The sequence below is a fragment of the Acomys minous genome (genome assembly GCF_964271855.1).
Source record: "Acomys minous genome assembly, chromosome: 4".
Taxonomy (NCBI): domain Eukaryota; kingdom Metazoa; phylum Chordata; class Mammalia; order Rodentia; family Muridae; genus Acomys; species Acomys minous.
The window spans coordinates 60,821,746-60,836,739 of record NC_140486.1 but is presented as its reverse complement, the minus strand read 5'-3'; the positions used below and the strand labels follow the sequence as shown (position 1 = coordinate 60,836,739).

At 49.7% G+C, this 14,994-nt stretch overlaps 1 protein-coding gene across 5 annotated transcripts in view; it reads left to right on the top strand.

Moving 5' to 3' along the window:
* MAPRE2 (microtubule associated protein RP/EB family member 2) overlaps positions 1–14,994 on the top strand; it is a 147,648-nt gene that overhangs the window by 120,690 nt on the left and 11,964 nt on the right. For all 5 annotated transcript variants that reach the window (XM_084780905.1, XM_084780906.1, XM_084780904.1 and 2 more), the window contains one exon: positions 11,390–11,529. In XM_084780905.1, the coding sequence (XP_084637031.1) occupies positions 11,390–11,529 (140 nt within the window). The remainder of the gene's footprint in view (positions 1–11,389; positions 11,530–14,994) is intronic.

Sequence of the window (14,994 nt, the reverse complement as noted above, 5' to 3'; positions counted from 1 at the left end):
TTGGGAATAAGCTAAGGAGAGCGTGCTCGGAGAGTGTTTTGAGGAAGCCCACCTGAACTGGCCTTGCAGCCTGTACAAAGGTTTTTCTGGGAAAAGAAAACCTCAGCTGAGACATAAGGATGAGTAGAGGTCAGCCAGATGGGAGGCGTGGCCACAAACATTCCAGACAGAGCAGAATGCTGAGGTCACAAGAGAATGTGTTCACTTCAGTAAAGTATGTTATTTTGTTTGGATGTTTTGAGGCATGAAACTGTAGAGGTAATCAGGCCCTTGTTACAGAGAGAGAGAGAGAGAGACAGAGAGAGAGTGCGCAACAGACACAGACAGAGAGAGAGAGACAGACAGACAAGAAAATGACGAAGTTGGCAGCTTAAAACAGTAAATGTGTTGTCTCACAGTGCAGCGCAGCTTGACTGGGTTCTCTGGTGTGTACCCCGCAGGCAGCAACCCAGTGTCCAGAGCAGTAGGACCCCATCAGCATCAGAGGCTGGCATGGAGAAAGAGTCATCTGCTGTTGTTTCTTAGATCTACAGGGCCGAGTCTCCCTGGCTTCCTTCCACAGGCCACACTCTTGCTTGCTTCCTGGAAGTCACATGCACCACTCCACATGGGCCTTCCCAACAAGCCGTTTACCCCGCAACAGCTACTGGTTCGTGAGCAGAGGGAAAGTCTGCTTCGTGGGTTTGCCAGCAAGAGTCCTAAATATAGTGACATAATGGAGAAAGTGCCTTCCCAACACCTTTGTCACAGTCTCTTAGTCCCCGCTACCACCATGTTCTAGGACGGATGTTGTACAAATGTGTAGACCCCAGCAGAGGTCCCTGGGATGGGCGTCATGTTCAAGATGTTTGCCACAGAGGCTTACAGAGCTCATACTTTATAGCGGGGTCTGCTGGGAGTCATTGGAAGGCAAAAGCAGTGTTTGTTTTGTCTTCTTAGAGCATATAGGGAAGGGGCGTGCCCACGTACAAGCTTACAACCCAAATGCTAGCTACCTGGAGAAGAGGAAATAGGAGCCTGAGAAGGTGGCTGCAGTGTGTACTATGGAGACTTCAGGGAGGTGTGGTCAGCACAGTGCAGTGATGAGCGGGATACGGGAAGAGAAGGGGCAAGGCAGGGTGGGGAACTGTCAGTGCGCATGTTACTGGCTTGGTAGTTGGTTAGTAGAAGCCACAAACCCTCAGACAGAAGCCAGATGCAGTAAGAAGGTGGGACTGGGTAGCTGAAGTGTGCTCTGCTCATCGTCTTACTTCCTGAGCTCTGACTCTCTTCTGGGAAGTCCGGATAGGACTGTGTTATTGGAACACATTGCCATCCTCAGAAAAGGGACATGGCATGTAAACAGACTGAGACTGAAATTAAAGGGCAGCACATCTAAAGGAATTAGGTACAGAGGTACCCCAGAAACGGTCATCTTACTTTGTAAGCTTCTTTCTTAAATGAGAACTGAATGCCAGGAGTACAGTGGCGCCCACGATGGTGTTGTCATGGCAACGCCTGAGTGTCTTTATTCTCCATGGGCTGGCTCAGTCTGCTGGCTCCATCAGCCACTCCCTTCTCCAGTACTGCAGAAAACCAAGCAAGGGGCCTGCTGCTGTCAATTAGCACTGGGATGAGTGTGTGGGGACCATTCTTTGGGGCAAAAGGATCCCCACCATGTTTATTTCTCTGAAGGCAATTGAAAAAAAAAAACAAATGTAAATTAAGATGGTGATTGGATTTGGCATGCAGTGTGTTTGAAAGCTGGGCTGATCATCTACCAAGGTGTGAGAAGCGTGGAAAGTCGACAGTTTATTGCAAAATATGCATCCCACATTGAAATAGCTATTTAAAAGTTACGATTTTTTAAAACCCTGAGCCATTTCAAGAAATGAAGCACTTTCTTGCACTTTTTTTTTTCCCCTCTATGAGAAATTCTCTGAAACCAAAGTGACTCAGGCAGATCCTGGAAAATACTGGAGAATCACATGATGCCTAAAAATAAGCAGGGGCAGGGAGCAGGACAGCAGGACCAGCATGGAAATGCTCCCAACTGGGCATGTTCCCTGTGCTCAGCCTCTGCCCATCCTGGGGGCTGCCTTTGTGCAGGCTGGTCAGCCAGGGGAAGGAGCCTTGGGTGGGGAGGTCCTTGGGCATGACTTACTCTTCTGTGACAGCCACACTCTATGCGGTGAGGATGCCTGGCTTTCAGGGAGCTTCTGTGGTAGTTCTCCCAGGGCATAGCTGTTGATCTCGTTGTATAATGACCCTAGAGCAGTGACTGGGAGTGGCCGACTCCCAGCTCTGCCTCTGCCTGGATTCCCTCTGGCTCTCCCCTTGGAATCAATAGCAAATGGTTGTCCAGCTAAGAATATTTCCTTTCTGTTCAACACCCCCCTCCCCTGTTAACATTCACATTACACAAAATATAGATTGTGTGAACAGTGGGTATCTGGTGGCTGCAGCAAATGGCATAGAACAAGATTCTTAAACTACAGCATCCAAACACTGTCTGAAAGAAAACAAAATCTGTGCTGCGTGTACCCAGAGAAATGGCTGCATTGGCCTCCTTACTGGCCTTTTCTGGGTCTGCATTCATGGTCTGTTCTAAGAGAGCAGAGAGGTGACCTTTGACATCCAGCATTAGGACATGCTCCTCGGCCCAGGGTCCTGGATCCTGACAGAAGCCTATGAGGAGCTGGGCATCTGCCCTCCAGTGTGTCTCTGCATGTCTGCCCTGTGTGCTCTCTACCACAGCAACCTGATCTGGCCCCTGAGCTTGTAAGGTGGAACCCAACCCATATCAGGCCTCCACACAGTCTGTTCTCCCCAAGCTGGTTAGATGGCCACGTCCCTTGATTCCATCACATCTTGATTTAAAACTTACCCTCTTGTTGAGGTCTTGAGGACCAGAGGATGACTCCTGCCTCTTCTGTATCCTTTGAAGGGATCCTGGATGCTGTAAATAGAAGAGCCATTAGCCTCTGTGAGGAGTGAAACTGTTAATACAAGGTGGCCAGCTTCCCCTGCCCCATCCCAACATGTGCACACACACACACACACACACACACACACACACAAACACACACACACACACAAACACACACACACACACACACACACACACACACACACATACACACACCTTGGTTGATGGCTTTTGCTGCCCTGCTGGTGCACCAGAGCTCCTGAGTTTACTCATCTCTGGTGGCCTGTGGGGACCCTGCGGGTCTAAGAGGGAACTTGGAACTGGAGAAGACCAAGATCCTTTGTAAAGTCACTAAGCCACCCAGCTCAGCCCTCCTCATACGAGCAACTGGGCCTCCTTCTTCATCCTGCTCCACTTCCTGCCCCAGCAGGGATATTCTCATTGGCTTTGTTACTTACCAGCTTACTGTGCTACTGTTTAATGCTGTGCTCCCAGATGGAACGTAAACTCCACACAGACAGGCATCTTTTGTGTTTCGTTCACTATTTGACACCAGTATCTATTTAGCTTGCCAGCTAAATGGAAGGAGTTCAATTAATGTTTGTTGCACAAATGAATGAATGAATGAATGAATGAATGTAGTTTAAGAACAGGCTTGCACTACAGCACCTTGATTTTCACTGTAGTTACAGAATACATGGAGGAGGGGCATCCTATGCTTTGGGGCTCACTAGTGATGTGTGGGGGTTTCAGTAAAAATGAGTCTCTTCTTTCAGCCCTGCTGTTTTCTTTTGCTAGTGTCTGGGATAGGAAGCCAGGACATTTGAATATCATCTGCTGAGAAATGTCAGTATAACAAAACAAGCAGTGTGAACTAGGCTTTGGGGTAAGACTTGCTCATGTTTCAAGCAATGTGTAGTGGCACACACCTTTGGTCCCAGCCCTTGGGAGGAGGAAAGAGGTGGATCTATGAGTTAAAGGCTAGCGTGGCCTACAAAGTAAATTCCAGGACTTAGATTTATTTATTATGTATACAATTCTACCTGTGTGTGTGTGCCTGCCCACCAGAAGGGGGCACCAGATCTCATTATAGATGGTTGTGAGCCACCATGTGGTTGCTGGGAATTGAACTCAGGACCCGTGGAAAAGCAGACAGTGCGCTTAACCTCTTGAGCCATCTCTCCAGCCAAAGAAACTCTGTCTTGAAAAACAGAGAGAGAAAGAGAGAGGGCGTTGGGGGGAACACACTATGTTTTAAAGGTGTGTGTGTGTGTGTGTGTGTGTGTGTGTGTGTGTGTGTGTGTGTCTGTATGAGTTTAAGTATACCACATGTATGTAGGTGCCATCAGGGACCAAAAGAGGACACCATTTCCCTAGAACTGGATTATCAATGATTATGGGCCCCTCGGTGTGGAGGCTGGGAGCCAGGTCTTCTGCAAGAGCATCAAGCGCTCCTGCCCACTGTGCCAACTCTCTCAGTCCCCAAGTCTTCTGTTTCTCCCCAGTGCTCCTCTCTAGGAAGCAACTCTGTTCTTCTGTCTTGAATTCAAGCCAGTAAGGGGCAGCAAGATACCCCACTCAGCAAGCAGCAGGTCCAGAGCTCTTTGGACACATGGGACCAACAGGACTCTGCTAGGAAGTGCCACATCCTTCTCCCACATCTAAGATGAGCTCAGGGATGCTGGGTGTCCTGCCACGTCTTGGTTCCCACAGGATCGGTGTGGTTCAGGCTCCCTGCAAACCCAAACTGCTCCAAGAGGAGCCGCCCCTGTCTTCATCTGCTGACACTGAGTTGTCAAGAGCAGCTGCCAGGCTTTGCCACAGGCTGGCTTGATAAGAACAGAGCCAGAGGGCTCCGAGTTACTGCTAGCAAAATAAACAGCCAGCCTCTCAATGGGCCCATGAACCAGGGACCCCGGAACCCTCTTAAACGTCCCTTGGGATTGAACCCTGGCTACCACTGAGACTGTGATTTTTTTTTCCCCTCGCAGAGTAAGATTAATAGCAGTTACAAAGTGAAGGAATGGTATCATTTTTGAAGCAGAAGACAGTCTTTACTCCTTAAGTTTGTAGAAATCAGTGTTGTGCAGGAGTGGTCTGTCTCCTTGCAGTCTGATGGCTCCGTGTCATGTTAATCAGAGGGCAGCCTGCCTGCACCCACGGGGCCTCTCTCCTCATCGGTCCAGCCCACCTACTTTCCGCCAGTGTGGCCTTTTGTTCGACTTTAAAGAAAGTTCATTATCTCAGTTAAAAGACACTGTCTGTTTGCCAAGGTGAAGGGAGTAAGGAAGTGATGTCAGATTCATCCACGAATGATTAATCAATGCATTTGTGATGTGTTGTCTGCCCACTGTGTTTCAGTTGTCCCAGAGTTTTAATGAATGAGGGTTTGTGGGGGTGGGGCAGGAGAGGAACAGCCCCTCAAAGTAAGGAGGAGCGGTTGTGTCAGGGGTGCGGTGTATGTGTCCACACACTTGTGTTTAACACTGATGCGGTCGCTGTCGCGAGTATTAATGCTGTGTAACTAGCTCCTCACTGTTTATGACTTTGGCAAAAGGAGTGCAGCAGATTATGGGAAGAGCTTCTAAAGGCTTAAGAGTCCCGGCTGGGAGGGCTGAGCCGACTACACTGCTTTCATTTGCCTCTCCCTTCTAAACCTAGCCAGCCTCCTCTCACCAAAATACAGCATTTTCCATGCACATCAAGCACACTACTAATTACAGACATTAGACACAGCGATGCTCTGACTTCACCCAGACACAGACTCAGACCACTCACCCCTTTTTACAACTGTGGTTAAAATATCTTGGAATCATATTTATGCCCCCAATCCTAAAAGCACTCATTAGGACGGGACCGCTCAAAGACAGGCATTGTGAGTCATGTCCATCTCCAGTGGGGACATTTTTGAGAATTACAGGGACTTGGGCATAGTTTATGTCCATTTCCCTGTGCTTCTGAAATCCCTTTTTATTTTGAAAGGGAAAATTAGGGGCAGGAGAAAAGCTTAAGGGCATAACAATTGAGTATAAAGCAGGGCTACTGCTAATTACGGTCTCAGGGCACCGTCAAATGCAGCTTGAAAGAAATTGAAGTGTTTGATAGCTGTAAGGGAAAAAAAACTCTCTATCTGAATTGTAACCAGAGTGACTGCACGGCCTTTGAAGGTCGTGAGGCCAGTGTTTTCCATATGTGCACCCTCAAAGCAAGAGACCCTAGAAAGACACCACAGCAGAAGCACTGGCGGGACTGCAAGGAAGGCAGCCATTGAGGACCTCAGTCTCCAAAGCCAGGACTGGATACTGGACATGACCTCACTGGGTCGCTTGAGATGACAAGAAAAGAAAGCGTAGTTTACGTAAATGCATTATACCAACACTAACTTCACAGATATTGATAGCTGCTGCATTCTCTTTATAGCACCCTTTGATGGTTGGCCCCAGTGAGGGGAAAAAAAAAAAACTGGCCCCAGAAGCTAGATACACTTTAAAGTGTGGTTGTTTGAAGGAAAAGAAGGGAAAAACAAAAACCAAAAAAGACATGACTATTAAAGAAACAGAAACCAGCCAGGGCGTGGTGGCGCATGCCTTTAATCCCATCACTCAGGAGACAGAGGCTGGTGGATCACTGTGAGTTCGAGGCCAGCCTGGTCTAAGTGAGTCCAGGACAGCCAAGGCTACACAGAGAAACCCTGTCTTGAAAAAAAAAAAAAAAAAAACAAAAAAAACAAAAACAAAAAACAAACAAACAAACAAAAATATTCTGAGCTGATGAGGGATGAGCAGAGCTTGAAGAGACCACCATTGAACGTACTCTGAAAAGGAAGAATGACGTCAGTGAATGTGAGGAAGCCGAGGGGTCGCTCCGGGGGTGTGAGTAACGTGAGGTGTGTCTGTCCCTATCAGTGGCAGCACGGGATGTCTCAAAGCGCTCACTCTGCATCCTTCTGAAGAGGAGCTGTCGGCATGATGCTCCGACTTGCGTGTGCGACGGTGCCAGGATGTGCTCATTCTTTACTTTTCCCCTTGCTTATTAGTCAGGAGCTACATCCTTCTTTGTCACTGATTTCCTTCTGTCTGCTTCTCTCCAAACATCTTCATCAGAATCACAAAACCTCCCTCGTTTGAAATAACAAATGCAGAGTACTTTTGGCCCGTTACTAGGTTCTTCAAATGTGTGCTCTACTCTGTGTCCTCCTTGTGGGAGGGGGTGTGGATGTGTAAATGAATGTGTGTGAGTATGTGAAGGTCAGTGTGTGAGTGGGTGAGTATATATGAGTGTGAGAGAGTGTGTGTGTGTGTGTGTGTGTGTGTCAAGGAGTGTATGAGTACATGTCAGTGTGTGAGTGTGTGTGTGAGTACATGTCAGTGTGTGAGTGAGTGTGTGTGTGTGTGAGTTTGTGTGCATATGTATATGTGAGAGTCTGTGAGAAAGTGTATTGAGAGAAGGAGTGAGTGTGTGCATGAGTCTCTGTGAGAAAGTGTATTGGGAGAGAGAGATAGTGTGTGGGTGTGTGTGGGTGTGTGAATGTGAGTGTGTGGGGGAGCAGCTGACAACCCCGAGTCTGATTCTCAAGCCTTCTTCTTTCTCATCTTGGGGATCCCTGAGGGATCCTCATCTTGGGCAGGATGAAAGTCCTGGTTCCTGGGGCCCAAGTGACCTCTACAGGATCTAAGAAACCACTTTACGGCTGAGGCTGTGGGCTTGGAGAACCAAACGCGGAGAGTTCTGCCGAGCTCTGGCCACGGCAAGGGCGTGTTTCCACAAGGAAGACATTTTTGCTGAGAAGCCGTGTGGCTGTAGCTGCTCTGTCACCAGCTCTGACCTCACCTCTCCCGTGAGCCCTGTAAAGCCTGTCACTCCAGCCTCCATCCGCTTTGGATTGGCTTGCCACGCCCCTTCTCCTCCTTATCTAAGAGTTCAGTTTGTTTCAGATTGCACTTGATACTCCCCTACAGTCACAATTAGGGGCAGCTCAAGTCGATTCGCTTCAGCAGCCTTCTGCCTCTTCTGTGTTCTTTGTTTTTGTTTCGTTGTTTTGTTTTTTTGACTGATGTCAGAATGTGAGGCCAGAATGTGGCTTCCTGATGACCTGAGCTTAGTCACTATCACTGGCCACATCTTTTGATGACCTACTTAGCAAGAACTGCCTGGACTCAGGAGTCTATGTGCACTCTCTCAGGCAGAGAGGTGGACAGCAGCCCGGCACCACCAGCACTGAACCCATTCAGACATCAGCTGACTACGTTAGTCACCAGTGGATTGGCCAGATGCCACATGGAAGGAGCTCCACGTCATAACTTTAAAAGGGGACCTGGAAAGGAAACATAGGAAGGACCCATCTGAGCCCGGCATGGTGGTGCATGCCTTTAATCCCAGCAATCGGGAGGCAGAGGCAGGCGGATCTCTGTGAGTTCGAGGCCAGCCTGGTCTACAAAGTGAGTCTAGGACAAGTTAAGGCTACACAGAGAGACCCTGTCTCAAAGGAAAAAAAAAAAAAAAGGAAGCACCCAGCTGGGAGGCTGTCACGCACATGGTTTCTTCATGTTGCCCTTTCCAGCCAGTGACGTTAACATTAGCACCAGTGCCTCAGAGTTCGCTGGGTGTCATTACTGATTCACTGCCTCTGCTTGGTGTACAACTTCCGGCAGTGCTCAGAAGGCATCCAGGTCACTTGCTGTACCTCTCAGCAGCAAACAAAATAGACGCAGCTCCAGCATCCTGGAGTTACGTCCAGTACAAGAGGAGGTAAAAGAGGAGTGTCACTACTTGGTACAGCCTCTGAGGAGAGCGTTCACGGTGCTGTGCCCTCCAGGGCATGCGACAGCACAAGCTGAGGCCTGAGGAGGGAAGTCCTAGTTCATCAAAGGAGAGCGGTTGGCCAGAGGAGAGAGGAGGGTGCTGCACGCCGAGGAAATACAGCCCCAGTTGGCAGACATAGCGTCCCAGAACACTGGCCCATGCCCAAGAAGGCCAAGAGGGTACCATGTCTGGGGAATCTTAGGTGACTGTCGATCCTTTATCATTTTAGCAGCCCCTGTGCATGGCTGTGGTGGACACTTAATGTGGGTTTTTAGGTAAGAAGCACTGTTCCTTTGTACTCTTTCCATGCGACTTCCTATCTATTGTCAATCTTGTTAAAAACAAAAACAAAACCCAAGAGAGCTTGATTGTTGCACAAGTGATCTTCCCTGCCACTAGGCTGATAGCTGTCCGAAGAAGGGCGCCGTGTTCCCTGCTGGCTCCTCCACATCTGTTCCCCTGCTGAAGCTATGCAGGAGAACAGAAGAGTCAGGTTCTAGAAGAATCCTGTGTGGGCTTTTCCAGAGGAAGGTTCTTACAACAGTTTGCCCATCCCAAGCAAACCACAGCCCCCTGGTATTGTGTCGCTCTGTGTACAGGTGAGGCACCTGGGCGCCACTGACTGCCCTTTTCAGAATGCAGGCTGCTTTACGGCTTTCATATCTAATCCTTCAGGTCTGTGGGCCCTTTCCCTGTGCCTTTATAGATGTTTCACACTGCACACGCACAGGCACACACACACACACACACACACACATACACACACACCACCACCACCACCACCACCCCACCCCACCCCCCACCCGTTGTAACAAAGGGGCATGCTTCTTAAAGGCCGAGACACTGTCAAGGCTCCTTAGAGGTGGGGATGACTCAATGACTCCAGGCACCTGAAGACACAGCATATAAATGTTTACAGCCTTCCTGTTGGCCACATTGTAATTAGGGTATTGGTTGAAACTTGCAGCTGCTGTTACTTGCCTGCCTTTATAATCCCTTGCCTCTGTCAGAAAGCCTGGAAACTGGCGTTGCAAACCACATAACCAAGTTTTAATTGCCTGTTTATCTGTTTATCTAACATGGTTCCTTCACCAAATGTATTTAGCCTAACATTTTACAAGGCGCTGGGGTTGCTGGCATGAGTAAGGCGTGCGCCGTGCCCTCTCAGAACCTTATAGAAGGGGAGAGGATGTGGTGGGCGCTTTAATTGGGTGGAGGGAACACACAGGACACACATGCAGACTGGGAAACCAGAACTCTTGCCTGTCTGGGACTGAGTTCAAAACAAAAGTGAAGGGTGGGGCGCCGAGGGTGGGGGGTGGGGCAGACACGGTGCAGTTCTTCCTGGAAGCACAAGAACGTCTCTGTATAGACCTGGCTGCTCCTGTTTGACTCAGGAAGCCAGTCCCACATTTGTACTGAGTGCTGGACAGTAAGGCCACCATGGGTTGAGTGCCAGGTTGGTTGAGGGCAAAGGCTTACCTGAAGTAGCCATGTGCCGTCACTAGGAACCTGGTCAACGCCCACCTCTGAAGGTTTTTCTCTCTTTACATGTCATATTTCCCATCTAATGCCTCGGCACCCATTAAGGAGCAATTTGGGGGTTTCCTCTTTACCAAGGGGTCCACATATCTGTTTCTTCTAGCATTTCCTTGGCATTCCCTAGTGGTCTTCCTCCTCCCCTCACCGTGGACTGATAGGCTTCAGTGCCCAAGGCATTTCACAGTTGCAGCCACCATTCCTCATGCTAGGCAGCCTGCCCGCCTCCTTGTGCCCCTTGCCTTGAGCGTGTCTTTGCTCCCTGCCACAAGCTGCCCTGGGCTCCCCTTTCCAGTTCTGCACCCTAAGCTTCTCAAGAAGCTCCTTTGTTGACGACAAGTGACACATAGAACCTGAGATTGGACCTCAGGGTGCTCGGAAAGATGTCCCTTTCCGAAACATACACGGTAGTAATCTGGGATGCCTGAAGAACAGTTCCTACCATTTTTTTTTATTGTGGTTTTTCGAGACAGGGTCTCTCTGTGTAAGCCTTGGCTGTCCTGAACTTGCTTTGTAGACCAGGCTGGCCTGAAACTCACAGCGATCCACCTGCCTCTGTCTCCCGAGTGCTGGGATTAAAGGCATGCACCACCACGCCTGGCTTCCTACCATTTATTTGATAAGTGTTTACTTGTTTGTGTGTGGGGGCACATGCTTGCATGCAGCACAGGTAGAGGACACAGTACAACTTGGGATGTTGGTCATTGCCTTCGCTCTTGCTTACTTAAGACAAGCCTGTCTTTGCCTCCTGTCTCACATGGGAGCCAGATACATCTGGCTTCACTGAGGCTCTCAGGATTTGAACTCAGCTCCTCAGGCTTGGACAGTAAGCACTTGACTCACTGAGCCATCTCCCTGGTGGTGGTGGGGGTGGGGGGAAGACTCAGGTTCACTGAAGCTGTGGTCTCAGGCCTGGAGGGAAAGTGTTAATGTTCTTGCTGTTGCTGCTTTCCGAAGGTTGGGGCATTGCTGCCCAGGGTGCTGCATCTTGGCACTTTGCCCCTTTCTGACTGTATTTAGGAGGAGGTGGCACATGGCTTGTGGTTTTTAGGAAGCTCATTTCATACCACGCATTTGCAATATATCTGAAAGTGCGCTCTAATGCCAGCCGTACTCATAATGTATTCTGCTTGCTTCTAGGCGCAGCTAAATCAAGTCCAGCATCTAAGCCGGGATCCACACCTTCGCGTCCCTCGTCTGCCAAAAGGGCTTCATCTAGTGGCTCAGCCTCCAGATCAGACAAAGATTTAGAAACGCAGGTCATACAGCTCAACGAGCAGGTAACCGATGGCCTCCACCCTCGTCTCTGGGGACAGTGATGCGTCTGTGAGGGGTGAGCAGGTAGCACCCGCAGGCCCCGGGGTAAGGGACAGAAGGCGAGACAGAGCCAGTGAGAGGAGGAGCGCATGCCCAGGCAGGGAAGCTCAGCAGCTGGTGACCAACAGTTAGTCACAAAGCCTGACGCCAAACATGAGGATGTAGGAGAATGTTGCAGGCCACCTTCCCAGCCCCCTATTCCTCGGTGCCCATCCTGAACTCCAGGCCTAGCCTGCCCACTCCTGGCCAGTCTAAAAGGTGTTCATAGCTACACTGCAGTTCAGCTGGCTCCCTCTCCATCCCTTGCTTTCTTTGAGCAGCTAGCAGTCGAGCCTGTTTTATGTGGGGGACACTATGCTTGATTCTGGCAGCGTAATGCTAGCGAGATGATAGCAGTGACACGGTCCCCACACTCCGAGCTACTGACAGCAGTTGCACACAAGAGCCCAATGCAAAGATTTAACAAAACACCAGTCCTCTACAGTCGCAGAAGTGGGGTGCCCGGGAGCCCCGAAAGGCGACAGCTGTGTTTTAAGTATAAATTTCCTTCTGACCTAACAGCACCTCATGATTATGGTAAGCCAACTGACATTACCAACATGAAACCTTAAGTATAGGGGTGAGGTGTGTCTTTGTGGGAGAACATGGATCTGACAAGCATCTGGGTTTGGTCCAGAAGCATAGGTATGTTTTCTATCTTGTAATACCCAAGTTTGCCTACCATAACACAGCTTAAGAATAATAAAACACCGGGCAGTGTGGAGCCCTCTGCAGAAGCCACCCGCTTCCTGCACCGGGTCCCTGTTACAGTGAAGGAACCTTTAACTACAGACTCTTAGGCTGTCCCCAGCTACGAGCTGGGTCTGCCCTAGTAATTAATCTTCAGCTTGCTAAGGCAGGAGTCTGAAAACTGTGCATTTTCAGTGAGGAATCCAGAACAGAGGCAGACAGCTGCCTCACGAGGGTGCGACAATTTGGCCACATGGGCACTTCAGGTAAAAATCCTAAGTCGTCTTTGGACTCCTACTCGGTAACTGGAATGTTCTGATTATCTGCTGATCTTCTGTTGGGGGCCAGAAGGTTTTCAGTACAGTACAGCTCAGATTCAAAAAGAACAGTACCGTGCCTCGGGCCAGCAGCTTCAGACTCCACACAAGCCTGAGTGGGCCTAGAGAAATCAAGCCTGAGTTCATCAGACTCGAGATTGGTGCCCTTCCCCGAAGCAGCTCAGGTGTGTCTGAACCATTAGCGGCGTGTGCTCAGGGCCCCTGACATCACTGTCATCTTTCCTGACCCCGACCCCCATCCTTCCCTTCTCAGCCACCCACCATAGGTTCCAACCCAGGGACCCAAATTCTGACCACATGGAACCCTCCAGTCCCTCAGTCGTCCCCAGCCCCTTATGGCCTACACTAGTAAGCTGCTCCCTCTCCTTGGGGCTGGGCCTAAGCTCCATGGGCTCTCTCAAAGCTCATACAGAGAGTCTAGTTCCAAAAGGCCTTGTCCATCCTTACAGCCACTCCCTGGAGGGCAGAGGGGGGCAGGAGAGGGCACTAGTCTACCTGTTGTCCTTCCTGACGCACTTCTGAGAGAGGCTTCCTTGTTCCCCTTCCCGACCCCAGCACCCTGACATCCACTCTGTCCCTCAGAGGGCAGGTGAGACACAACCTAAACTGGGCGGATACATACAATCTTTCAATCCAACTTTCCCTGGCCACCTGAGTCTGGGGGGGCCTGCCCTGAAGCCTTCAGGAAGAAGGCCCTGAGGCTAGTGGGTGGTCCCAGTGTCCCAGTGTTGGAATTGAGAACACAGGGACACGGGACAGCCAAGTGACAACGCAGAGGCAGAACCACGAATTATGTTGGTAATAGAGAAGGTGACAACTGCCATAGACTTAGGGAATTTTCCTTTACTTGGCCCCGTTCCTTTATTCAGGCAGTGTCCCGTGACACTCTACAGACGTACACTGCGCTGCACAACACCAGACGTGAAGGCAGGAAGAAGCATAAAGGAAGTGCTTAGGGGCTGTTTCTGGACACTGGGTTAGCCAGCCGAAAGTGGATTGGAGTCACTGCTGTAGCAGGGCCTCTGTGGGGACCCGTAGTCTGTGGCCACTCCTGGGAAGAGTTTGGAGAGTTGTGAAAGGAAACTTCCCCTGTGGGAACCTTTGACCTTTGACCTTGACATTTCTCAGCCTCCATCACCTGGCATTTGCTGTGACCTGTGAGGAAGGAGGCTGGCATTTGTCTCTTAGTGGCACCACTTGAATGGAATTGAACTTTGCCAGACAATCTTTGATCATTGGAAGTAGCTGCTGCCAGGATTTTCTTTCTTTCTTTCTTTCTTTCTTTCTTTCTTTCCTTGTAGCAAAAACTGATTTTGAACTCATAGCAATTCTCCTGCTTCAGTCTCTTGAGTACCAGAATTACAGGTTTGCACCTCCGTGCCTGGCTGCTGGAGCCTTTATAGGATGCTGACAGGCCAGCACTCCTCTCTAATATGTCAGGAGAGCCAGTCTGGCTCATCTCCACAAAAGCCTCAGTGTGCCCTGTCAGCCACCGTCCAGAGGCCAAACCTGGGTCCTGAAGCTTCACTGTGTCTGCTGTGATTTGAATGTTAATACCACCTCCATCTACCCTTCCCCCTCCCCTACCTTGTGTTTTCACACTTGGTTCCCAGCTGGCTGTGCTGTTAGGGGAGGGTGTGGAAACTAGGGGTTCAGGTATAGCTGAAAGTGGGGTGCTGAATGTGGTAGGATAGCTCAACCCCACTTTTGGTCTTGGTCGCTACTTCCTGGCCAGCACCATGGAACAGGCAGCTACTGCTGGCTCCTATGGGCTTCTGGTGCCACAGACCATGCCCTCTGTTATGCTGTCTGTGCCATGGTGCCCTCTGACACCCAAATTGTAGGTCACACTAAACCCTCCCTTGAGTTGCATCTGTGGGTGGAAGGAGCTAATTCAGTGCCCCTGCTTGGTTTGGAGATGCTGCAGACTGAGTTCCTTCTGCCTGCTTCACTGCAGAGCACTGAATCCTATGGCTAAGCTCGGAGACAAGATCTAGGAGTTAGGGGAGTTTACTTCTACCTGAAGTACAAGCTGGCCACCTTGTGTTTTTGCAAATGTTTTCATTCTTACCAGGAATGAAAATTCAGGGTCCACATACTAAACCCACTGGCTTTTGCAAGTAGCTGCATGAGAGCATCCATGAGGTCAGCACTAAGGGCTCATCCCAGTGTAGATGTGATTTTCAGATGCACAGTAAAGGAATGGCTGCGCGAACCAGTTTAAATGTCAGTCATCTCAGGGATCATGGCCCAGAGGCACAAAGTATTTTTAAAAAGGAGATTTGCACCCCAAAAGTAATTATTAAAAATTTGTGTACAGAATGTTTGGGTTTTGTTTTGTTTTGTTTTAATATACTGAAA